Source organism: Spea bombifrons, chromosome 4, assembly GCF_027358695.1.
Source record: "Spea bombifrons isolate aSpeBom1 chromosome 4, aSpeBom1.2.pri, whole genome shotgun sequence".
Lineage (NCBI taxonomy): Eukaryota > Metazoa > Chordata > Amphibia > Anura > Pelobatidae > Spea > Spea bombifrons.
The window spans coordinates 93,309,642-93,336,168 of record NC_071090.1 but is presented as its reverse complement, the minus strand read 5'-3'; the positions used below and the strand labels follow the sequence as shown (position 1 = coordinate 93,336,168).

The 26,527-nt window shown below is 41.0% G+C and overlaps 2 protein-coding genes and 1 non-coding gene across 7 annotated transcripts in view; all 3 read left to right on the top strand.

Moving 5' to 3' along the window:
- The first annotated feature begins 462 nt into the window (after positions 1-462).
- TRNAK-CUU (transfer RNA lysine (anticodon CUU)) lies at positions 463-535 on the top strand. The gene has a single exon. It is a non-coding gene; the product is annotated as a tRNA-Lys (tRNA).
- Positions 536-949: 414 nt separating this feature from the next.
- Positions 950-11,008, top strand: MORF4L1 (mortality factor 4 like 1). Of its 5 annotated transcripts, none has more exons than XM_053463599.1 (13): positions 958-1,085; positions 4,055-4,148; positions 4,804-4,850; positions 5,242-5,309; positions 5,467-5,553; positions 5,729-5,809; positions 6,183-6,208; positions 6,309-6,397; positions 7,631-7,732; positions 8,066-8,154; positions 8,402-8,574; positions 8,678-8,762; positions 10,321-11,008. In XM_053463599.1, the coding sequence occupies exons 6-13, from the start codon at positions 5,751-5,753 to the stop codon at positions 10,403-10,405; spliced, it is 708 nt and encodes a 235-aa protein (XP_053319574.1). In that variant the 5' UTR covers positions 958-1,085; positions 4,055-4,148; positions 4,804-4,850; positions 5,242-5,309; positions 5,467-5,553; positions 5,729-5,750; the 3' UTR covers positions 10,406-11,008. The 5 variants fall into 5 exon arrangements, with proteins under 5 accessions (XP_053319573.1, XP_053319574.1, XP_053319575.1 ...); XM_053463602.1 differs by lacking the exon at positions 958-1,085 and adding an exon at positions 2,569-2,587; XM_053463601.1 differs by lacking the exon at positions 958-1,085 and adding an exon at positions 2,809-2,975.
- Positions 11,009-15,301: 4,293 nt separating this feature from the next.
- UACA (uveal autoantigen with coiled-coil domains and ankyrin repeats) overlaps positions 15,302-26,527 on the top strand; it is a 29,365-nt gene continuing 18,139 nt past the window's right edge. The window contains exon 1 of the mRNA XM_053463583.1: positions 15,302-15,449. Coding sequence (XP_053319558.1) covers positions 15,402-15,449 — 48 coding nt within the window. The 5' untranslated portion in view covers positions 15,302-15,401. The remainder of the gene's footprint in view (positions 15,450-26,527) is intronic.

Below are 26,527 nucleotides of genomic sequence, written 5' to 3'. Positions count from 1 at the left end.
GGACAAACTAATAGAAAATAAACAGCAGCATTTATAGCATTGAAGCATTAACCTGTATAGTTGGTAGTTGAATGACTTACTATATATTATATCATGTAGTATTTTGCATCCTTGTGCGATAATAAGACATCTTTCTTTCTTAAGGCAGTAATAACAAAAATTTAATTTTTACTTTTTGTCTCTATTTTTTAAACTTCCTACTTAAGTAATATATTATATTAAAAATGGTAAGCATTTAGCTGGAACAGTTAACTTAGAAATAAAAGCATGGATGTGTTTGCAAGAAAACCGGTAACACAGTATCTAAGAGAGTCTTCTGCCAGTTTAGAAACAGAACCACAGTTGGAATCACAAAAATGTGGGTGCGGAAAAAGATAAGACAGGATTAAACCCGTTTGCGTAGAAATTCGTGTAAAAGCAGTTCTGTTCAGTATTCGGAAAATCCAAAGCAATGCCACAACAGCCCGGCTAGCTCAGTCGGTAGAGCATGAGACTCTTAATCTCAGGGTCGTGGGTTCGAGCCCCACGTTGGGCGCGTTGCTTTTTTCCCCACTTTTTGTTGAAAGGCTAAATTAAATTAAATTGAAACATGCACACAAAAGAAAACATATTAATTATTGTGTTATCGCTAATTATAAAGGGATTATGTGCAAAAGTATTTCACGATAAAACGCATACGTAGCATCAGATATATTCATACCAGGCATACAAACTCAGCAGCGTACATAAAATCGTAATTTACATATGTATTCGGACATTGTTATTTACACGCGTAGTACGCCTGTTGTAAACGGCATCTTTTATAGCAGAGAACCGTGGGGAAATGCGCTACGCGGATTTGAAAGAAAAGCCTGAGATGGCGGGAAGGTCACATAACTACAACACCCATCATGCAGAGCGGCAGCTCGTACTCATTGACCATGCGTGCTGCGAGGTAACGCGAGAGGGTCTGAGACCTGCGCATGCGCGTGGAGCGCGGTAACGTGCGGGCCCGCGCGGTGAGTAAATGCGGCGGAGCCGTCGCCGGGAGCCGCGGACTTTATAAATGGCGCCGAAGCAGGACCCTAAACCCAAGTTCCAAGAGGGTAAGAGAGATGCCGGGTACCTGAATACAACATTAGGAGATTGGTGGCGGCAAAACATGTCCACCGTCTGAGCCTATAGCGCTCGCTCGTATGAGGAACGGGAGCGGGTTTTTTTTCTAGCTTAGCAATCAGGAAGAATCAGGCGTGTCTGTCGGATACATCTTCTCGGCCTGTGTTCTCCGTAAAGCGAGAATTAACGGCGTTGTTTGTGCTAAAGTCTCAGCCAGCACGCTCTTAGCGGTAAGGTCTATTGTACTGGGGTGGGTTGCATCTAAAATATATTCAGAGGGTGGAAGCGTCTAGAATAAACTAGAAAGCGGAAGCTTAATTGGTTGCTGCGCTCAATGCTCGGAAGGTGTTCTTTGCAGCAAAAGCAAAATGTGGTAGGTGGAATAGCCCGTTACTGGGGTCTTGAGGGAGAGGAGTTATTCCACGCAGGAAAGGATGGAGTTGTATAGACGTCATACGCCTCAGGAATGGAGAATATGGTGTTTTTTTCATATGTCTGGATCTTCCTAGAAGTGGCTTGAAAATCATAATTTCTTGGTGAAATAATGTCTTTCATGAAAAGACGAGTCGCAAAGGGTTTAGCATGGTAAAAACCCAGCTGTGTCATCATACAGCCCTGGTTGGCACATAGGCCCCGCCAAAATGAATAAAGGCCGGCTGTAGTTATCACAACTTTCAATAACTTGGCAATAAAATGTAGTTTTGGTAATATTTGATTTCCACATTACGTTTGTGGATGTGAGATAAGATGGGGGCATATGATGGAAACCTTTTAAATACCTGAAGTATAGGAAGGAAGGATGTTCCAGAGGAGGGGAAATGTTGGGTAAGAGGTCAAAGTCTAAAACTAGCTGAGGCTTACACATAAGCTATACTGTACTGGGAGTGGAGAGATGGGGTGTTAGGGGCTAATACACTGACATGGGCATGTGCTATCATTAAGATTAAGGAGTGCAGGTTTGTTCGGCTGGCAGACCGTTGGGCCATTTGCCTGATTTCAGTAAATGAGTGGCTCTGTTTATTCCTTTACAATATTTTCGTAGAGGAACATCAAATTCCATAGCACTGTTACCGAGACGGAGCATTACGTGTTTTCAAACAAATACTGGTACAGGAGAAGAGAGCCCTCTTCGTACGAGCTGACGATCTATTAGGAAAGGGCTTAACCTCTGCCTGGTTGCCACGGCAACTAGGATTTGCTTTGTGGAACCCAGTGTGACATTCTGTTTTTATGAACAAATCCTAGGCCGTCAGCGGATTAATATTTGGTATTTTACACCGGAGTAAGTTTTGTGGTTTAGAAAACCCCCAATGTAGGAATCTGATTTAATGTAAATATGAACTTTGGTAGTCTGCCGAGCGACGTATGATAAAAGCTTAATGGAGCGGTTCACTTCTAGACAGTCTGCCCGGGTGTTCAAGATCTTGTTCCACTGTGGATGAAAGCATGGCACTTTGAGAATTAAGACATTCTTGGCACACCATTGGCGGTGGTAAGTTAGACCCTACGCTAGAGCAATCGTGTCCAGGTCATGTATTTTTTTGCTCGACAGCCTAGTGGGTGGGACAGCGCTTGGTCCAAAAATCTCCAAAGCAATTACTTGAAAACCAGGAATTTCAAGTTTTTTATTTTATTTATGATTAATATTGCTAAATTAGTGTAATTTGTTTTAGTAGTGACATTGTGCTTCACATAGTATACGAGGAACACTATTCAAGAATGCCATGCGAAACCTCTTTGTTGGTTCTGGCACCTTATTGATTCTAGCAGGTTACCTTGCTGTTTGCGGATACCGTTGGCTTGCTTGATCGATTTAGCCATAAATTGGAAGTGTGTGAATGCGCCTCTGTGCCTGCTCAGAAACCCCGAGCTTCTGACAGGTTCATGCACTAGATTGCAAGTTGGCAGGGGAGTTTCGACTCCATGGACTCCCTCTGCTTTATGAAGGGCCATCCCTGGCTAGTTTCTCTGTGTGGGAAGGCTGATTTGGCCCTGCACAATGTATAAGCCGGTGAGTTGACTTTCCAAAGATTTTTCAAATTGAAATATAAGGGCAGTCGAGTAAACCATTTACCTGAGAATGAGGGTGTGTGTGTTGTATCTTTTTATTTATTATATACACACACTATAACATCTATATTATAATTGTATATGTGCATACAGTTATTTTGCTGTATTCCCAGAAACACACAGTGGGCTCCTGCTGCACATAAATGCTACATCGTGTGTAGTTTGCATATATTTACTTGCGGTACTAGAGATGATGAATGTATGCTAACACAAGGCGATTTATACGTTCTCATTTATACTTGGTAACCCTTGTAAAGAAGAGCAGTTTAATGACTGGTAGGTTGCTTTAATATGGTAATGGCCTTTTACGGAAAGTTTTCTGTCTGGGGGGGTGTCAAGGAGGGGCTGTTTGGGGAAAGAGCTGTCGGGTGTGTAGGGGATGAGTACAATAATAATGTAAAAAAAAATAATGCATATGAAATAATGATGGAACATGGGTGGGGGCCGCGTGATAAGCATATGTGTGGGCTCCCTGTTACAGGGAGTCTGTTTATGGTAAGTGGAGACGGGTAGCGTACGGCGTTACCCTTTGTGGTGAAGTTATTGGATAGAAGGGTATTGGCAGCCAGTGTTGGCTTGGCAGCCAGCTTACGCCTTACCCCTTTTTCATTCTGGTTCTACGTACATAACATGACTACACGGGGTGCATGTTACTTCTTGCTTTTTCCTGGGCGGATCTCTTGGGAAGTATCACGGACATCGCATGCCTGTCCCTCAGAACGGATTTATCTATATGGGAGTTAGGAGGTTCCCGGACATGCTATTGCTACTTTCTGTGGGCTCTCTTCCAAAACCACTACTTTGAACAGACTGTTTTATTTGACTCATACTTCTCAACTCATGTAGTTTGAGACTCAAACTCTTCCTGATTTCTTTTGTTTCCTCGCAGGTTAGGCTGTTCCCCTGCTATTGATGGACATTTACGCCATTGCAAGGTTTATTTAGTAAGGAGGCTCCAGAGTTTTCACTGCTTGGGTTGAGAAGTATGTTGATTTATTTACTACAGACAATTACTAAGACGTGTAAGGTGGGTTAGGGGCACAGGTTGGGTATGGGAGGGTACATGAGCAAAATCTTGATTAGTAACGTATTCTGAGAAAATTGCTTATTCCTCTCGTGAACGTGCTGCTCTGCGTCTAAATGTGAAAATAAAGACACATCTAGTTGTAGGTATTGTATGTTTTAATGATCTGCTCCCTACCTGTTTCTGCGTTCAGCCGAACCCACAGCCAAGATTTTTTTTGTGTGGGTTCTTCTACCTCCTATCAGCGATTTATTGGATCAGTGCTCTTGCGAAATAAAATCTCTTAAACACACGGGTGGCTTGAAAACTGGGTGTGACGTTTCTGGTTTTTTTTTCTTCCTCATTTTGCCATACAAGAGAGCTTAGAATTGGTGCGTAGAGCTGTAAATCCAGTACCATGAGATGAACATTGAGGTGGCATGCCTTTCTAGACCATGGGTTTTATCTGTTCCAAAAAGGACCACATTGAAACATGTCCATCTGTACATTACTATAACTTTCTTCACTTCCGCTAACCCTGTTACTACTTAAGTAGCAAACATTAATATCAATGCCCTATTGCTTTCTCTGTATTGTTTCCGGTGTGTAACCTGTCCATTCTTCTTCTGTAACAGGTGAGCGTGTCTTGTGTTTCCATGGGCCTCTCCTTTATGAAGCAAAGGTACAGCTCTGTTCGCAACACTTTATTTAACAGATTGTGCATGTGAGAAGCATGAAAAATAATTGCATCTCTCCTCCCTGTAGGTTAACTTTTAATCTTTAGCAGTTTAATGTAAATGTTTAATTCCTCTTGTAAAGAATGCTGTAGCAAAACTACAGACTTTTTTCTGTAAACTATTGTTTTTTGTTTTTCCCCCACTTTAATTAAAGCCAAAACCAGACACTTAAGTGTACCGTATATATCAATTGTATATTGTGCTTCTGCAGCTTAGAGAGATGACACCTTTTCAAAATCAATAGATAAAACAGAACTTCTTGCATGAATTCTATTTTATTATTATTTATTTGTCCCCTGTGGGTCCTGAATTTAAGTGGTCTCTTTTCTTTCTCAGTGTGTGAAAGTTTCCATTAAGGAGAAACAGGTGAAATACTTCATCCACTACAGCGGTTGGAATAAGAAGTAAGTATAACAATAAAAGCCTGTCGTGGGCGTTCTGTGTGCATTTTGTAAACAGGCGTAATATCCATTTGGGCAAGATGCCGGTTTCCGCAGTAGCCTGCGTTAGTGAACAGTCATGTCATTCTCAGGCTCTGGTGATTGTTCTCTCTTTCTGCAGCTGGGATGAGTGGGTACCAGAGAGTAGAGTACTCAAATACGTGGACACCAACCTACAGAAGCAGAAAGAACTTCAGAAAGCCAATCAGTAAGTGCGGACCTGGCAGGGGTCTTTTCAAATCTTAATGAAATCGGCTTGGGCCGAACATGCATTTCAACGCTTTGAGCGTTGGGATTAAACCTAGTAAGTGTTTTGATGAGACGTCCAGACCTCCTGTAACAAAGTGCTGTGTCCGAGCCAATGTTCTGGAACTTTCTTGCAGGGATCAGTATGCAGAAGGGAAGATGAGAGCAGCAGCTCCAGGAAAGAAGACTGCTGCCCTTCAACAGAAGAATGTAGAAGTGTAAGCTCTTCTGGCAATCAGTTGCATTCAGTTCTCGTAAAAGGGATCCTGTTTTCAACATTGGTATCTTGTCACAAACCATTTTTTCACTAGATTAGTGTTTAGAACACAACTTATTGAATAAAAAAGGAGCCGATCAGCCTTAACAATTCTGTTTTTCTGCATAAAGTACAAGTCAGATAGCAGCATACATATAATTCTGAATTTAAGATAGAGGAAATTAGTGTTTATGAACAGGGGAGTATTCCTCTGATATATCCATTGTACATTTCCTTATATAGTTATTTTCTCTGGGGCACAATTCAACTTATGATGTTGGGATGTTCTTTATATGCATTTGTGTATTTATTATATATATATTTTTTTTTTTCAGGAAAACAAAAAAGAACAAACAGAAAGGTAGGATATTTCCCAGGACTTGAGACTTATTATTCTCCCTAAAAAATAAATAAAATACATTTTTAAAAAGTTTGCGTTTTGATGTGTATTCTTTCTACAGGCCCTGGCAGTGGGGAGGGTAGCAGCACCAATGAGACACCCCAGCCCCCGCGCAAGAAACGGGCTCGTGTGGATCCCACTGTAGAAAGTGTAAGTATCTTTTTGGAAAATTTGTGGCATTCATCACGTTTCTCAAGCTCTTAACATCATTGAAAACAATTTCTAATATGCCTAGCTTTATCCCCTTCATGACAAAGCCCGTACACGTACAGGCTCACAATGCATTGTCCTTAAGGGGTTAAAATGTATATTCCCCTTGATTTTATATATGTTTAAGAAAAATTGTGCTTGTCCACCTAGTCTTTTAAATTGACAATTTCTGTAACTACATGCAGCATTAGAAACAGCATTCCAAGTAATGTTTTAATTTGTTAAACCCTTCTAAGAGAAAAATGTCTGAACAGCACCTTTAAAACAGGTGTGTGTGAATGTTGGACAAACAAGACCACAGTCTTGCTAATGCCTTGATTTAAACATACGTGAATTAATTGGTTCCAACCCTTTTAAGTGAGCTGGCCTGGCTCTGGTTTGACACGACTAAAGAGGAAAGACTAAATTGTATTCGCCAATGTGCTAGAGAGCTCTATTATAATAGTGTCAGATTAGACAAAATATTGTGTCCCATGTGTTCTGTTTCAGCGCTGTATCAACTGTTAGAAAAATGTGTCTTCTGGGTGTAACCATTCTGGGTTTTTTTTTTTTTTATTGGAAATTATGTGTGGCCATGCACAATAGTTTAGGGCTGCAACGAACGATTATTTTCATGCTCTATTAGTTGGCCGGTTTCTTTTTTTTTTTTGCCTCCCCGAAATTTCATGTCACGCTGGTGCTCCTCCATAGAAGTCCCAGTGAAAGTGGAGGACAGTAGCGGAGGATGTCTGCGCGCATCGCACAGACGCTCCCGCCAGCTGTCAGAGACGAGGATCCGGGTCCTCTGCAGCACTGCGGGGGACCTGGATCTTAGTATTATTATCCAACCTCTATTTGAGGTCTGATTATAAGACGAGGGGTATTTTTCAGAGCATTTGCTTTGAAAAAACACTCCTCTTATATTCGAAAAAATCGATTCAACTAATCAATAATGAAATTCTTTGGCAATGATTTTCATTATATATTTTGTCGATTTAGTTGTCGCAGCCCTACAATATTTAGAAAACACTTATAAAATAAAGTAGACATTTATATAAGAATAACCCAAAATGGGTATACTTATTACATGCGACGTGTCTATATAAACATAAAAGAAGCAAGCAGGTACGCTATGTTCAACTACATAAAAAGTGCTGCTGTGGAAATGTGTATTTTGACTATTTGGTTTTTCAGGAGGAGACGTTTATGAACAGGGTTGAGGTGAAAGTAAAAATCCCTGAAGAATTGAAGCCTTGGCTTGTGGATGACTGGGATCTCATCACACGGCAGAAACAGGTATGGGGGTTAAAATGTTGGTATGATGCGGTTCTCTTTTCCCAGAGAATGTTTTGCCAACGTTATTGACAGGTTGAACTCTATGTATATCTATGAAGGTGTTAAAAGCACCCCTTAGATTCGGCTAGGTTTCTGAAACCATAACATAAACTTGGCACTTCATTCAACAGTTAAAAATTTTGTTCAATTAACCACTTTTTTCCCCTAAGGCAAGGTCTGATTATCATTAATGAAAGCTTTAATTGTAGACGGCAAAGTTATTTATTTAAATGTATAAATATCGTGCTTCACCCGTTCGCTTCTTGCTGAATTATTTCTACCCTCTGTCTACAGCTTTTTAATCTTCCTGCCAAGAAGAATGTGGAAGCTATTTTGGAGGATTATGCCACATATAAGAAATCCCGTGGGAACACAGACAATAAGTAAGATCCCACTCTATATATGAAAACATGCAGTGGTCGTATGGGATACCCCAGTTATTCAGCATTATCACATTAGTGTTTTGTTTTGGGGGCTGTTGGGCATTCCCAAATAACTAGAATGTAAGTGTAAGGTTAATGTACCTTGCTGGGGAGGAAAAATTACCTATTTGGATTAGCCATGCAACATTTTTCACAATGTTGATCTTGGCTGTACGTGCTACTGCTAACAGTTCTGTTTGTCTCCCAGGGAATTTGCAGTGAATGAGGTTGTGGCTGGAATAAAGGAATATTTCAATGTCATGCTGGGTACTCAGCTTCTTTATAAGTTTGAACGTCCTCAGTATGCAGACATCTTGGCTGATCACCCTGATGCCCCCATGTCACAGGTTTACGGAGCACCCCACCTTCTGCGTCTTTTTGGTAACTTATTTAAAAAAATACGCTGTTATATATTAAAGCTTGAAATTTTGTGCTACGATTCGCGTTTATTTATCTTATCTGACCGTTGTCCTGTTGCCCTTAGTTCGCATCGGAGCTATGCTGTCCTACACGCCTTTAGATGAGAAAAGCCTGGCCCTTCTGTTGAACTATCTCCATGATTTCCTGAAGTGAGTATTTTCTTGTTTTATAGGGACACTCATGCCATCGTATGGACTTTAACGCAAATGATACCCGTGTGGTACCTTTACATTTTTATACTATCCATCTTTGTAGTAGGGCTGCAACAACTAATCGATAAAATCGATGATAAACGATAATGAAATTCGTTGCCAACGAATTTCATTATCGATTAGTTGAATCGAGCAAATGCTCTGAAAAATACCCCTCGTGTTATAATCCGTTTAGTGTGACTCACAGGAGTTACAGCAGCAGTTGCTACTTACTGTTCCCCCCTGCAGTCACTGCCGATTGGCCCGCCCACTTCCTTTTTCCAGTCCCTCCCTGCAATCGCTGCTGGACAAAGAAAGGGGCGGGGCCAATCGGCAGTGACTGCAGGGAGGGACAGGGAGGAAGAAAGGGATGGAGCCAAACAGACGATTGGCTCCGCCCATTTCCTTAGCATCGCCATGGCTGTGACACTCATCTAACTGAGTATAAAATTAATATTTGGGCTGCTGAAAGTTAGGGGAGGTGGGGGCTAATTTAGGGGCAGTTATAGTTAATGGGGTGTTTAGGGTTAATTTAGGGGCAGTTATAGTTAATGGGGTGTTTAGGGTTAATTTAGGGGCAGTGGTGGTTGATGGGGTATTTAGGGTTAATTTAGGGGCAGTTGTGGTTAATGGGGTCTTCTCTTCAGGGTTAATTTAATGATGAGGACTGAGGGTTAATTTAATAAGGTTAATGTAAGGTGCAGTTAGAGGTAAAGGAGGGCAAGCTGAGGGGAATCTAAATCCTGGGGGCAGTGAAGAATAATCCTGTATTTATTTATAAAAGTATTGTCTGAACGAGTCTGCAAATCCTATGAGGGCACTATGGCATATCAGGGGGGTATACGGCATACCTGAGGAGGACGCAGTGACATCTGGGGGTATAAGGCATATAGGGTATATAAGGCATATGTGGGGAGGGCAGTGTGGCATGTCGGGGAGGGCAGTGTGGCAAGCCTGGGCTCAAATATGCATAACTGGGGGGGCAGGTTGGGAAAATAAAAACAAGAAAAAAATTTTTTTTCTGCTGTTTGTTTTTAACATCCTATGTTACTTTATTAAATTTAAAGTAAATGAAAAATGTAATTTTTTTTATCCGATTTGTTGAAAAAAATAATCGGCCAACTAATCGATTATGAAAATAATCGTTAGTTGCAGCCCTACTAGGTAGACTGACTTAATTAAACTCAACCTTAGCTGTGAAAACGAAGTAGCCTTTGAGTACATTGGGAAATGAGTGGAATAGTTAAGGAAACCGGCAGCCATTTAGAGGATACACAAGGACCAGGTTGCTTCAGTGATTCCTGAAGAACAAAATCCTTTACGTAAACAGCCCATCTTATACTGGATTAGTCCAGCTTTCTGACTGTATAATGTTGTGTTATCAGAATTCTGTTTTCTTTTAGGTATTTATTATTCAGAGAGTGGTTTGAAGTTATCTAGATAGAGAACTGTAGATTTTATAATCTCTGTATATCTGCAAGTACTTATAAGATATTATTTTTCCCTCTTTCTTCAGGTATTTAGCCAAAAATTCAACCACGCTGTTCAGTGCAAGTGACTATGAGGTGGCACCCCCGGAATATCACAGGAAAGCAGTATAATGCCATGATGACCTTTTTATTTGTCCTGGATAACGCTTTGGCGACTGTTAGTTGTGTCTGACTGGTGATACAGGACATTTTCCAGTTCACTGCCCTCCCTAATCCATGCCGGACATGAAGAGTACATTTTTGAGTTAACTGTAAAAAAGTTCTCTAACAACCAGCCGCTGGATTGAAGAATTTATTGGCAGGAAGACACATCTGACCAGTCATAACTTCACCCATCCTGTTACACAGCAGATCTTCCGAGTACTTCCATATACTTGGAGGAAATTAATCTCTATATTCCCAATTCTCCACAATTTCTGTTCAGCACACACTCCAATCCAAGACCTGGCCGGCTGTAAACCTGATTCGATGAGCTCGGTCCTTTTCACCGGTCTTTTCCTTTGAGACTTTACGTGAAGACGGCTTGAGTTTCATCAAAATTGACTGATGCGGACTGTGGTTGAAGGACATGCTTTGTCAATAGAGCGTGATGCCCCACAAAAGGGGAAACATTCTTTGGTGTGGAGCAGGATCGTGCTTGTCGCGTCTTTTGTAAAAGTTTTTGTGTATTTTGAAAGGAGTTTGGACTGCTAGATGCCAGAAATTAAGTGGAACATGTAAGAAGTAGCTGCGTCACGGACGGACTAGTAAATGGTTGTATTGTAGGTGTGTTCAACATGCGATGCTGATTTCATTGCAGAGTTTCTGGGCACTGCAACCATGCCTGTCCCTTCACATGTATACAACACGCCAACAGTCGCTCCTTGCCATGTACCTGCTTGAAATGCTTTGAATCATTGCCCCCCAGGGAGGGTGTTTAGTCTCATTCCATTTCTTCTGCCAACTTTTTTTTGTTGTATATAGCTATTACTTGATTTTGAAGTTTGGACTTCTGTGTTGTGGCAAGCTGCTTTCATGTATTTTGTTTTCCTTTTCTCCCTTCCCATGGCAGCTGAAGCATTTAACAATGTCTGTATGCGTCATACAAAAAAAACGTATTGCTCTAAAGAGGCTGAGGGTACAGGGCCTGCAAAAGAAACCATTTTTATTGCAACCTTTAAAAAGGTTATATGTCAAGATGGTGAGTGTGTGCAGGTGTAGAATAAAAGTGACGAGAAGCCCAATGATGGATTTAGTCGCTGTTCTGTATATTGATTAAATCTGTCCAGATGAGAGATTCTTCATGTACAGGGATTTTTGGAAGATGTCGTGTTTTCTTCCTTGTTGCGGGTTTTTGTCTTCGGAGATCCAATGCTCAATACAGTGTGCACGTTTATGGTGTTCACGTTTTTTAATGCATGGCTGTCTTGTGTATTTTTTTAAATACATTTGTACAAAAGATATTGTATAAAATAAAGGCGCTATTATGCCTTGGGGCATTATAAAAAAAAATGCCTTTTTCTTTCCTCTTACCTCTCTGGATGGGGTCTTGCCAAGTACTGTAATGTTTTTGCCCTGCCTTAAATTAGTGAATTTACAACATTCACAATAGTAGAACTATTGAATAAGCACTTGTTTCTGTTGCTATACTTTAAAATAGTAACTTTGGCTTTTTTGTAATCTTCAAAAAAAATTGTCTTATTAGATTGTCTTGAAATACTGTGAAGGTTCGTTACGCAATGTATTGATCACACGCAGTGTTTCGTGATGGATTATTGGTGTCCATTAACATGGCAACTTTTTCATGCAAGAGGGAGGATTATTCTTGTCAAATGAATGTTCTGCCTGGACTATTGTGTATACCGGTGGCATCCAAAACCTCCTCGCGTTGCACGTCAGTGGATCGTATTTCCGGATCACTGAGTGAGTGTAAGAAGTAAGCCGCTCCTGGGCACACGCACAAGGCGATCTCACGGATGGAGCTAGCACCTGCTTCTGAGGCTTCCTGCGTGTAACTGGTGATCTAGTGTTGCATGGTGTTAGAATGTGGACATATTGGGCCGCAGCAGATGCAGAGGGATTGCGTGGCAGCTAGTCCAGTCTTTAATGATATGTTATAAAGGCTGCTGCTTTACTTTCTTGGCAGTCGCTCGTTAACATGCAATACCGCTGGGCATCTACAAAGATATATGCAGTATGTTACCACTCGCCTGGTTTGTGCTGTCAGGGGCCACACGCAGAGTTCGCATTTGCCATTGACCTGTGTATAAAGGGGAACAGCGCTGCAGCCTTCTATCAGAGACAGAATGAGAGGAACTGAAATGGTAAAACACACAACTGTTCCTTTTAAAGTTGTTGTACAAACTATTTTTTATCTTTCATGTAAGTAGTTTTTAATGGGGAAAATTTAAGTTGGTAAGTGGTCTTTGATTCAATTTCATTCTCGTTAAATTCATTAAACAAATTAGCGTGGTTTCACAAAGGTTGTTATATTTGACCCGCAAACGTGTGCCATGTTCAGTGGCCCATTAAAGATTCTGGAGAGCAAGACATTTTGTGTAATTTGTTTTTATAATTTCTATTTTAAAGAAAGAGGGAAGAAAGTTTAGTTTTCCTGAGCTATTATATATAGATTATATATATATATCTATTATATACAGGCATATATCCTGAGTGAAGCAGCCCATCTAAGGAATGGAATAGAAGTAACAGGATGGGTCTAAAGATGAAAAAAGCCTCCTTTTTTTCAGTGAAACAGGATGTTGAAAGTATTCTACCAAACCAGAAGAGTTAAAAGTGTGCGTTCCAAAGGTGAAGGGCATGAGGCTTCTGCACACAGCAACTTGTTGGATAGCTGTGCAGGTATTGGCAGCATGAGAGGTAAATAGTGGGCACCAAACCGGGTTAGTTAAATGTATTTACAGGTACATCCAAAGAAATTAAGTATTGTTTTAAATAGCCCCATCATGTTCCGTAGCACTGTACAATGGATAAACAGGACATAATGAGTATATAACAACAATTAGACTTATAGAAACAGGTGAGGAGGACCCTGCTCATGGATGTAAGATGTAAAAAAACAAACCAAAAAAAAAACCTTTTGCTTGAGGATACCAAGCGACCCGGAGCGACTATGAAGCATTTTCACCATGACCGCCTTATCAGCTGTAGCTCTAGAAAAACCAACATCCAATTGCCTCGGAATAAATACAGATCGGGACAAATATATTCCAACCTGACAAAGTCTGTAAAAGATTCTTGTTTCTATTCACTGCAAAACCAGAAATTGCCTTTATTTCAAAATGAAAGGAGAATCTCCATGGTATTCATGCTACCGTGCACAGCAGTATCTCCAGCCACGGGTTCGGTATCGTTCATTTATGTTATACCTGACATTTGCAACAATGCACGGTATGTTCTTACAACTAAATATTTGTTGACCTAAAGGGTTAATTGCGGTATAATGCCAGCAAAATGTCATCAAGGACACAAAGGCAGCGCTACGGAATATGATGGTGCTATATAAAACAATTTGCTTATTTTACAAAGTGGTGCTGAGACTAACTGCTGTCCTTAAGGTGGACATGCTTTCTTTCAAATATGTTTTAATCTGTTCCTCATCCCCCTGCAAACCTAACCACTAATGAAATAAAAGAACAGACAATGAAGGAGAAATACCCCACATGAACCGGCCTCACGTGTGTCGCTTCGGCTGCCTGTATTTACAAGACTTTCGATGTCAGGTCAGCCATGCTTTGATCGACCCTGGAACGGAGGGTTTGAAGAAGAAAAGCAAGCGGACATTTATCCATCCACCTATCTTTCCATCCGCCATCTGTCTATCCATCCATCCACCCACCTATCTATCTAGAAGTGAAATGGATGGCATGTTGCAGCTGAAGGGCATTGAGGCACAGGGGAATGCGTGGAACTCTTGGGATTCTGTTTGCACCCATCCTCTGTGAATAACAGACTATTGTATGAGAAACTGTAGAGAAGACAATGAGTCGCTATGTCAGGAGAATGACAGCAAACAGGACCGTAACATCGGGTCTACTTCAGGAATCCAATACTTTCCTAATTAGCCTAAACCATTATCGGAGAATTTTGAACAAATTGCTAAACTTGAAAGGAATCCCAATTATTACGGTTTTAGTCCTGATGACGTTTGTACCTCCCTTACGCTCTCCGATAGGAAACTGCTGGGACAAGAGGCTTCCAGATACTTAGGGAACGTTAGAAGACATATGGCTTACCCCTCTAGTGTCTCTTTTCAGCATATTTGGAGGCAATCGGTGTATCCCAGGGCTCTACAGCCATAACAACCACAATAATAATGTGTGTACTCTATAGAAACAATGGAAACAAAATACATCGTAAAGAACTCACAAAAGCCATACCAGGAACTCGAGGTATTTGCCCCAGTCTCTGGGTAAAGGGTCAGAATCCCAGAGTCATTCAAATTCTTTACAGATCTGACGGTACCTGAGCCTCCCATTCACTGCTTTTGCACCAGTATGGTAAGGTTGATATCCTTACTTGAATGCAGGTGACTCAATTAAGTGCATCGTTGAATAATGACAACTCAGGGTTTCTATGCCCAATATTAGAGCCACTTGGTTAACACATTTTCCCGATGGGCTACTAAAGGGTTAATAGTTGAAGCGTTTCAGGGTATGACATTTGTCTTCGTGAAGCCGTACCCTCCAAGGCATGGCTCTAATCACACCCCCTAAAACAACGGGCTTTATATATCTCTGAATAACCGTCTATTTCGCGCCCTCCGGTGCGCGCACCGCTTCGCTCTTTACGCACTCCAAGCAATAAATAAGCCGTTCCACCTGCGTGACGTCATACGCCCGCTGAAAGGTGTGTCCGAACTGTTGGAAAAACTTCCCCGAGGAAGTTCCGCCTCTAAACTTTTCCTTCATCGTGATTGGCTAAGAGTCAGTCCGTCTGCAGCATGTGTGGAATACGATTGGATGAGGGGAGAGGAGCGGTTCAAAGCCATAGGAAAGGCTAGAGAAAGTGAGAGGAAAGCAGATCATTCGCAGTAAATCAGACCCGCGGGAATGGTGGGAGGAAAGTTCGGCGAATAGCAATCCACGGACACGAGAAACGAGTCACCATGAAGAGTCTGAAATCACGGCTGAAGAAACACGAAGTGACAATCACTGTGAGTGGGGTGAATGGCTCTGGGGGGTGTGAAGGGAGCATGCTGTTGTGTGGGCAGTTTGGGTACAAGAGGTGTCATGGGGTAGCTGAGAAACAGGAAATGGTGCATGGCTCAGGGTGATGGGAGTTTTATCCGGTGGCAGTTAGCTGAGGGTTTGTTGAGCTCGGTTATAGTTCATGCATCGAGTCTGATGTAGTGAAGGGGGGTTGGGGGGCTTTCCTGTCACACACTGTCCGCGGGTGTTACACGTGAGGCTGCCGCGGGGCATGCAGCTCATCACATTGTTAAATGGCTCATCACATTGTTAAATGGCCATGTGTCCGTTCGCGGTGCTTGTGACTCATGGAGGGAAGAATGGGGTGTAACCAGCGCCCCTTCTCTGCTGATGAGGGGACATTTGAGGTCTTTGGCACATTTTGTCGTGTACTGTGCCTGCCCCATCCATTGGGGACTGATGGTCTCTATGTGCTTTTTATCACACTGACCATGACATGGGGATATTTCATTGTATTATATATGTATGTATAAGTATGAGTGTGTGTGTATGTATGTATGTATGTGTATATATATACATATATATATATATATATATATATATATATATATATATATAATAGTGGATTATAGGTCATGTATGCCACATGCCTTAATTGGTATCCCTTTAATCACATGCCTGATTACAGTATTTTATGGTTGATACTTCCCTGTCATTGTTGTGCTTCTTACGTTGCGGTTGGTGGCCCCAGATCTCTCATGGCAGCCTTCAGGATGATACTAGGGTGTGGCAGAGTATGTGATCTGCACTTCAGAGTCCACAGACAGGTAGCGCCCAGGTTCTTGCTAGACTGCAATGCCTATGATCCGTAGCAAGTAAGTCGGTCATAGTTTTCTTCAAATCGGTAGCACTTCTCTGTGTTTACAGCTAGATAGCAAATGTCCCTCAGCCCTAATTAATTTTGGAGGCCCTTTAAAGGAGAACGCCAACCTTTATTCTATCGTTTTTAATATTATCATTAAAATACTGCCGTTTTTTGTCTCGGCATTGATGTAACAGCTGTATAGTAGCCTTTTACATCTGTTGGTTTGGCCCAATCTGTTAGCTAAATACCCTGACTCCTTGTCATACTGCCTTGTGCTGAACAATAGAATGTGTCAGTCTTAATCACCCTGAGGGACTCTCTCGATAAATTAAGGCCTGGGGAAGGGAGCTTAATTAATATATGAAGGACTTCTTTAGCACGAACAAGCAGCGGAGTGTGTGGAACTTGACGGAAAAATCACATGATTGCCTATAATGGCATAATGCTCGGCTCGCCACATTATTGTATACAACACAATATTTAAAACATGGCTGTATCTGGATAGGAATAAGTCACTAGGTTTGTTGTGTGTTCTTAGAAATGTATTCTCTCCTGCAGAGTGTTTGTGTGTCTTGTGCCATTTGGCTTTCACACGGGTGGTACGTTAGTCACTTTTGCTGGCTAGTGTGGTGTTAGCGTGGCTACTGAGCCTTGTTGAACCTGGGAGAGAAAGTATTGGGTGTGTGAGCTGGTAGACCTGGTAATATTTTTATAGATGCGTGCCGGTATTTCATTGAATGATGACGCTATATATCAATGAATAATAATCTGCTGCCGTGTTCTGTGGCGAAGGTAACGTTGGGCTTCTGATGGAGAGATCCTTGTTTCATGTGTGATGCGCAGTTTGCTGCTCTAGTTTACAGCATTGTGTAATTTGTCACCGCTGTATAAATAACGATGATGATGACAATAAATTTGTGTTAACCTGCCTCCTTCCAATGAGAATACGTACTTGATGCCACACTGGGTGGTTTCTGAGGAGCAGGGCTCCTCATTGACCCAGTTATCCCCCCCCATAGTATAATACAGTACTAATGGCTGCGGCGTGAATCCCCTACGTATGTGTTCTTTCTTTTATATTTGTCCTGTCGAATAGACGAACTCCTTAAGCCCTCTTCTGCACTAAAAAGTCAGGGGGATTGCCCCTTCATAATGCCAATGAGCTGAAAACTCCGCACTCAAACAGTCTCCTAGTTTAGTGAATAAACCCCAGAGGAACTCTCTGATTTATGGTATGACTCTGAGACGTCATTAGTTCCATATAAACAATCGGCTGTGTGAGCTTTTTAATACAGTCATCCCAAATGCATGTGACTCCCTACAATGATGACCTCCAGCTCAGCAGATAAAGCATAAAACAAAACTTTTCTTCAGCCCCCTACTTTATGTGATAATGTATTTATTACTTAAAGAAAAGTCTTTGTCCAAACCCCCTTGCGTATTCTTTTCCTTCACATCTCGTTTCTGCCGGATGTGCGCTGCAATACCATCTATGTGTTGTTTGTGATAGATGGGTGTCGTTGATCTGTGTGACGTGACACTTGGACTATATTGCTGCGGGCTATAAAGTGTCCCAGCCCAGGCTTTTCTGGCCCTCAATGTTGTTTTGTGAAATTTCATTTGTATAAAATGTCACCTGACACGTCTGTTTCTGTGAGAAGGGGACACGTTTGGTTTGTTAAGCAGATTCCATTTCTGTCTGGCTAATGAGGGTGCCAGGGAGGCTAATTGGCTTCTTTCATATCTCGCGCTGTAAAACCATTAAGCTGCTGTTCTACCTACACCTACACCCTCTGTGGACGATACGCTTGTCATGGAGCGGATTTTCACTAATTTAATGTTTTTTTGGGTGTGTTTTTCTACTGGAAGGGAAAATATCCAGCCCATAATTACATTTTTTACCTGTTTGGCTCATTGTGTACCAAAACCGGTAACTCCTGTCTGTTTCCTCTGTGTTAGTTAATTTATATGTAGTAGGGTTTGCGGTGTGATTTTGATTTTACATAGAAAAACATTTCACCTCCTCTCAGAATTTTGTGTACATAAGGTTGAAAAAAGACCTAAGTCCATCAAGTTCACCCCTTCTACCTAACCTTCCTACTCTTCCTCCAAAAGAAGGCAAAAAAAACCCTAATTAAGCTACTTTGAATTCTGTCATCAGGGAAAACAATTCCTTCTTGACTCCAAGAGGCAATCGGATTTCTCCCTGGATCAGGAAGCTCTAAAATATTCTATTTATATCCCTGTATGTCATGCCTTTCTAATGAAGTGTATGTGTTGGCCATGGCTGATATTTGATTGGGAAGAATTCTTAATTTCATATAATTATGCATGGACCAACTTGACTCTTTATCTTTGTTGGAGGAGCTTACTGGTGTTGGTCCATTGCTGCATGGTTAAGCTGGGTCACTGGCATGCGTCATCTCGCCCACACCTTTAAAGGATTACAAATTCATTCCCAATTGCGAGCAGCCCCAAGCAAGTAGGATTTAAGATATGAATCCGCTAAACAGTAATTTGTGTGTGTGTATACACTATATGGACAAAAGTACTGGGACACCTGACCATTACACCAACAGTGACTTTGATGACATTGCATTCTAAATACATAGACAATAATATGTAGTTGGTGTCCCCTTTGCAGTTATAACAGCTTCTACTCTTCTGGGAAGGATTTTCACAGGATTTTGGAGTGTTTCCGTGTCTTTGGACACTGCTATGCTTCCAAATTTGTGGGAACAGTTTGAGGAAGGCCCTTTTTTTATTGCAGCATGACTGTGCCCAAGTGCACAAAACATGACCCCTAAAGACATGGTTGGATGAGTTTGGTGTGGAAGAATGTGGCCAGCCACACAGAGCCTGAACCCCATCGAACACCTTTTGGATGAACTGGAATGGAGATTGTGAGCCAGGCCTTCTCCTCCAACATCAGTGGTTGACCTCACAAATATGCTACTGAATGAATGGGCAAAAATTCCCACAGAAACACTCCAAAATCTTGTGAAAAGTCTTCCCAGAAGAGTAGAAGCTGTTATAACTGCAAAGACGGGACCAACTACATATTAATGTCTATGTATTTAGAATGTAATGTCATAAAATTCCCTGCTGTGTGTGTGTGTGTGAGTGAATATATATTTATATTTATCTCACTCTGGTCCTGACAGTCCTTTGGTTAGTATTAGAACTCAGCGCTTAAGCTTTCTTCTTTCCATGTGTCTGTTGGTGAAGTTTCTCATTGTGTCAACCAGGGACTATTAGTGTTACCATGGTTTCTGGCAGAATGTAAACTGTTGTAACATGTTGGTATTATTGGCCAAATGTTACATTTTGTCTTCTACATCTGCATTAGTTTGTTTCCTACAAATTATTGAAGAAGCCAACTGGAAGGAATAAATAGTGACTTTAGTGTCGGCATCCTTTTGATGGTAGCAAAACCAATTAATGAACCAAAAGATGATGCAGCGCCTCAAACCACTCAAGTGTTAATTCACAGAGCACCCCATGATTTGTTTTAAACTAGCTTTAGATCTCCTTACCCATTAAATTATACATTATACAGGGCCATCTCAGCCCTTCATGTTGGGGAAAGTTGTCAGTGTTTGCCTTTCATAATTACGTTATACATATGGATTAATCTCTTCTGCTCGGCCTATGAGCTCAAATGACTTGAATTTTCTATACGGTCTTGTTATTTCTATGAAAGTAAAGGCGACGAAGGTCCAGAAAGTGAATGTTGAGCTGTACAGATATTCATCCTAACGCTTCAAGGTAGCTGGCCAGCATGGCGGTGAAGAGGTCACCTCGTTTGGGACATCTCCTTGTTATGTATTAATTACTGCCACTTGCGAGAGCGCCCTGCGATCCTGCCATATATTGTGTCCTAGCATATTCCTAGATTTGAGATTTAGTGTGTTTTTACTGAATTTTGGTTGCGCCCTCCCTTTTAGATCTGCTAATGGATATGAAGGTTGCGTGACTGCCCTTTCTGTGATAACAGCAGCTGCGGCTTTCATCGAATACCTAAAGCTTCTTCCAAAGGCTGCATGACTTTCTTCTCCTAGGAAAATCTTTCCAGATGTTTCACATATTCAATTGATTATTTCTTCAGTTATATCAACAATATTTTAAAAAAAATCTAAATATTAGCATAGCATGAGATCACAAGAGCAGGGCCCTGTCTGTGTATATAAATCATATATATTCTATATACTGTATGTATAGGCTTACATGTATTTGCTGCTGTGGCAAGTTTTTTTTTTTTTTTTTATGGGAATTCAAGGTTTAGCGGACGTATAAAGGCTCCAGGTTTGGCTTCCAGTAATCTGCTTGGCTGTGGACTGCCTCCCACATGCGCGTACGACCTCTGCATGCCTCAGATTCCAGCCGCAGGGTGTGTGGATGTGGGGGTTGTGTTCCTTATTGCTTTTGAACTGTTTTTTTTGTTTTTGTTTTTTTAGGTAAAATTTAATTTTCTATCCTTGCTGTAAAACTGCTTGTTCTCTGTCCCTAATTAAATGGCTTTATATTGCATGATGTGTGTGATCAGCGGTGTGTCCGTTAGCAGGTTGAAGCTGGGAAGATGCAAACACAAGGCATCCAAGGAACATCCTATACATTATTGTGTATAATGACCGGAGTGTAAATCTCAAAACCAGGAATTTGTCAACTTGAATAATTTGCTGTCCAACAAAACACCGCATGAGCACTTGTATTTAGGCTGTCAGCCTTGCGAGGGAGGTGATTAACTATGTGAATTGTACGTACATTGTTAAGGACAGCGTCTGTATGACATTGAAATAGATTTTATGTTGGGCATTGTGTACGCATGCTGCCTGTCCTTCCTGTAAGTAGTATGAGTGCAGTCCAAAGCTATTCCATCCTGTCTGTTAATCTGACTGCTGGCGTTCCCCGCTGGGGTGACATCAGAGACCGGACATTCCACGTTCAGCAGACAGAACCTGATCTGTAGGATTAAGAGCTGCCGCTCCATACATTACCTACTAAGGGGTGAGAATTACAAGCGTGTGATTGCATGACCTGTTTCACGTTACCTACATGGGGCGGACGTATGCGATACCCCAAGTACTCTTGTAGTGTCCTCATCTCATACCAGAGAGAAGAATGTATGACCCAATGTGGTGGGCACGCCAATGGTGATTTAAAAAAATCATTAACCTACTATTTTCTATGAAGTACGTTAAAGGGACACTCCAGCCATCATATGCACTTTATTTCATATGATAGCTATGTGATCCTTAAAAATTTTTTTTTTTTGACACTTGTATTGGGGATTCTGGAAAAGCGTCCCCCATGTACTTTTGACCAAACACATCTCCTTGCATGTGATATCCTCACCTTTAGCTGCTCAAGCTGCGGGTGGGCCTCTGTTTCAGACCCCTGTGAGCATGTTTTTACTTCACTTTCATGCCACTGATTGGGTACTTCAAGCAACCAATTGGTGGCAACAACAGTCAGACCATGGAGGAGGGCAGTTGCTGCAGCAGGACAGCCTCTTCTATTGGTGGCGAGTGCTTCATTTGTATTTTTTTTTTTTTTTTTTTTTTTTTTTTATAATTTTTGAAGATTGCATATTAAAGTACTCACAGATCTGTGTTTTATAATGAAGTGTAAGGGACATTAGACTGTCCCATTAAACTCTAGTAACATTGATGATAGGCTGCCATGATTTCGTGCTCATCAGCGATGCCAACATTATGTGGGAACCATTCTGCACATCTTATGTACTTATCTTTACCATCACCGCTACGTCTGTAAGTGAACTCCTTTCCTTTCTATACCCCGATTTGCCAGGCCTCTACCTCCACCAACAAGATATCTTGTGTTGGCTTGAAGGGAGAACACCACCAAACTACAAAAATGATGAAGATGTCAGATACTTGGATAACCTGATGGTCACCTCCTTGAACTGTAGATGGTTATGATAACTGATTTTATTATTTTAAATCCAACTTAGCCTTAAACAGATTTTTATGTTTACACTTGTTACCCATAGACGATTCAGTTACCCCATGTGTCATTCGTTTTCAGCCCTATTCAGGTATTTTTGTTGATGGTTGGTGTCCTCCCAAATTGGTTTATGGTAATTTGTAGATCTACTCTTTCATTGAAACAGAAAATTTTGTTGAGATAGCCAGAATTTTGTCTATGAAAACAAGATTTTGCAGAAGCTAGCAACATGGTGTATATCATGTTTCACATAACCCCTCTCACACCCACAGGGTTTGTGGCTTTCTCTGAGCTCCCGTGGAGTTTAGTATTGATTTAGTGGAACCGTACAAGGTCACCATGACACATGGTGGTGTGAATTCTCATTGTTTGAAGTAATGAATGAACAAGAATGAATGTAGCCTCGTCCTCTATGTGCGAAGGAAGAGGGGATAGATGATCTGGAGGGGGATTCACATTTCAATTGTTTCATGTGTTTAATCATCTATCCTGACTGCGTTGCAATTCCATCCTTCCTGCCAAGATAAATGTATCCATCTGTCTCTAGTTGACTATATCCAAAGCATTTGAGGCCACACTGGGTGCTCCGGTAATAAGACACACATCAAACGTCAGCTCTGCTGTACAAAGACTATGAGTACTAAGATAATACAAAATTCGTAACATTTCTCAGAATTAGGTTGAAATTTTCTGCTTTCTGGAAAAAGAGGACTTGACTATGGTATCTCCCACTAACAATAGTTTGCCTAACAAAGCCTTTAAGTCCGTACTGTATATGAAAAGGTATTTTTGTGTTCATCTTCCACAACATACAGGATTTGACTTGCTGTGAAGAGTCCACAAACAGCTTGGATCCATGTAATACAGGAAGGCGTTTAAGGGATTTGTAGAAGAATTGGCCATTTTGCAAAGTTTGAAAAGTGGTCTTGTTGCCATAGCAACCAATAGAATGCATTTGATGACTGGAACATTCCATTGGTTGCTAAGACCATTTTTCCAATATCACACCTGAAACACTTAAAGAAAAAAAAAGGTGTTTTTATTTATATTCAATATATCCCAAGCTATGCACAATACTCTATACGGATGTCTACTTCCTACTTAAGTACATTCTGTTAATGTTTAAATGTCTCTATTTTTTTTTGTACATTTGCAGTCCTCATGTTCCATTGGATCCATCCTAATTTGGAAGCCTAGTCCCAGGTTATTCCTTTTTAATAGCAAGGTGGTCAGGGCCAGCCCTGCCACAGGGAACAAAGCTGCAAGAGGGAGCCACCATGAGGTTCTCTGCTAGCTCAGAATGAATACACGTTGCAAATCCTTCTTAATATTTGTGTCCCTTTTGTGTACAAATATAAGAATTTAAAGGGTTCCGACAGTTACAAAAAGTTAGTTTCGGACACTTAAAATGTGTAACATGAATCTACCCCTTAACGTGTCGGTTAGGGCTTCCTGTAACCTTCTTATTTATCACGTATACCACCCATGAGTTTGTATAGCATATTTTCACGGCACGGTAATGTATGTTCTGGCTGCGTTCCTCTGTTCTTCTAGGAAAAGCTGCTGTAAATTACTTAAGGAAGCTGGAAGCTCAAAAGAGCTGCAGTCTTCTGGACTGGTGCATATATGTAAAATTTAATTCACATCTTTAGATGTCCATCAAAAGGAAACCTGGCCCTGTTATTCCCATCGTGAGGCCTTATGTAAAAAGTCATTTTTCATTTTCTTTTTATATATTAACTTACATACATGTTCTGCCTTTAACATGTTACACGTGAATGAGAATTGGGTGTTCTGCTGAGTGCGGCAAAATCGCAGAGGGAGTTGTGCTTCAAAAGTGATCTTGGTTACAAAGCTTCAAATGTTGGTCGTCCCATCCCTTACGAAAACAATTACTGCAGTTTTTCTGAAGTAATACTGCAGTTTTTTGGAAATGAAAAAACTGCAATACTGCACATTTACTGCACTTTTTTTTATATTGCAAACCTACAGTTGTTCTTCAATGTACTGCAGCTTTATTGCATTTGTACTTCCGTACAAAAATAACTGCAGTAAAACTGCAGTACAGTGAAGTACAAATGCAGTAAAATTGCAGTTTTTTCATGTCCAAAAAACTGCAGTATTACTTCAGAAACAACTGCAGTAATCTTTCGTAAGGGATAGCAAACGAGGGAATAGGCGTTGCATTGGTTGTCATGGTAACAAGACCCCTTTTTAAACTTTGCACAGTAATCGTATATACATTAATCCCCACCAACACAGATTAAATAAATGTATTTGTTAGTTACAGTCAACAATCAGTAGGAGTGAAACAACTGGGAAGGTAAAATAAACACAGCTTTGTGAACTATTAGGAGGCGAAATAGGTTTAGTACGGGTAGGAGGAGAATGCATTCCTCTATTTGGTGGGAACCGCAAATGATTCAGTTCTCCCGGCTGGTCATTTTTGGCTGAAAAAGGGAGAGACATGGGCCAAACCTCCTTTTATAGAAATATAATTTATTATATGCATGTACACACTATAGATGGAATGAGCTGCCATGCTTTTGTTTCTTTAGCTGCAGCTGCTGAAAGTGTCCATTAGATGGCGCTGTAGGAGTATGTATGTATGCAACTATTTGGTTTACAGAATAATTATCGTTTTCATAATAGGCATTTATCCTCTATTCTTGGAAGTATTTTGGCATTACTCCAGCTCTGTTGGAAGCAAGCGTAGCCTTTTTACTAGAAAAAAAATATTAACAAATACAAGCCCTCTAATGCTTTCGCTATAATAAAAACAATTGAAAATATATTGTTGCTTTTCTTTGAGATGCTTTGAAATGGAATGTTTTGTTTTTACTTAAAACTGTACTTTATTATCCAGTAACAGAAAAGTGTTCACATTTTAAATATACCGGTATTTTCGTTGTCAAAGGAACGCCCAGTTCCCCTTCTAAGTGAATCTATTTTGCTGCATGCGTTATTTTCTCACTTTCCTCTTAGTTAAGTCAAAATGCATTGAGGTTCAGCACATTTTTTAGGAGATCAGATTAATTAGTAGGTCAACCTCCTACAAATCAGAATTGGTATTAAGAAGTAATCCTTTCTTTGCCCAAACCATATTACGGTAGTTATAGAAAGATCCATACGATTGGCGATTTCCATCTCCCTCAACAGCTCATTCTGTTTAAAAAAATAAATAAATAATAAAAAAATATATATATATATATATATATATATATTTATATATATATATATATATATATATATATATATATATATATATTTATTAAAAAATATATCTATATCTATCACCAACATCTCTTTGCTCTGCGCGGTGTTTTGTAGACCAGATCTGAGCATGGCTTTGTAGTGGCAAATTGTCACAATTAAACTTAGTATCCGTACTTCTACTGTAATGTGTTATAAATCTCAATAGTAGGCTACATACAGCATTATATGCTTGCCCTTATATATATTATGTGGAAACTGTGTGGCTTAAAAGTAACTTCTGAGTGTAGAAAGATTTTTTGTGGCGCAATTGGTTTTCGTGTGTGTGTGCATAGGTCAACACAGTCAATCTTGCAGCAGAAAGTTGGGAGGGTAGATACTGCTGTACCTGTTAATGTGAGTGGGGAGCCCTCGCCTGTCACTGGCTGTACCTGTAAATAATATGGGAGCGGGGAGCCCTCACCTGTCACCGGCTGTACCTGTTAATAATATGGGAGCGGGGAGCCCTCGTCTGTCACCGGCTGTACCTGTTAATAATATGGGAGCGGGAGCCCTCGTCTGTCACCGGCTGTACCTGTTAATAATATGGGAGCGGGGAGCCCTCCTTGCCTGTCACCGGCTGTACCTGTTAATATGGGAGCGGGGAGCCCTCGTCTGTCACCGGCTGTACCTGTTAATATGTGAGCGGGAGCCCTCGTCTGTCACCGGCTGTACCTGTCAATAATATGTGAGCGGGAGCCCTCGTCTGTCACCGGCTGTACCTGTCAATAATATGTGAGCGGGAGCCCTCGTCTGTCACCGGCTGTACCTGTTAATACGGGAGAGGGGAGCCCTCGCCTGTCACTGGCTGTACCTGTTAATAATATGGGAGCGGGAGCCCTCCTCGCCTGTCACCGGCTGCACCTGTTAATATGGGAGCGGGGAGCCCTCGCCTGTTAATAATGGCTGAGCGGGTAGATGCAGAATGCTAATTACAGAGCGCGGAACCCAAAGTCTCTCTGAAACTGAGTGAAGCTGCACTGTCTGCCGTTGTTATGC

What these genes read in the sequence shown, in the direction of transcription:
- MORF4L1 (XM_053463598.1), top strand. Translation starts at nt 1,046, where the DNA reads ATGGCGCCGAAGCAGGACCCTAAACCCAAGTTCCAAGAGG. An exon ending in AAAAAAGAACAAACAGAAAG is followed by an intron (nt 6,209 to 6,308) that starts GTAGGATATTTC and finishes TTCTTTCTACAG; the next exon opens with GCCCTGGCAGTGGGGAGGGT. An exon ending in CCACCTTCTGCGTCTTTTTG is followed by an intron (nt 8,575 to 8,677) that starts GTAACTTATTTA and finishes TGTTGCCCTTAG; the next exon opens with TTCGCATCGGAGCTATGCTG.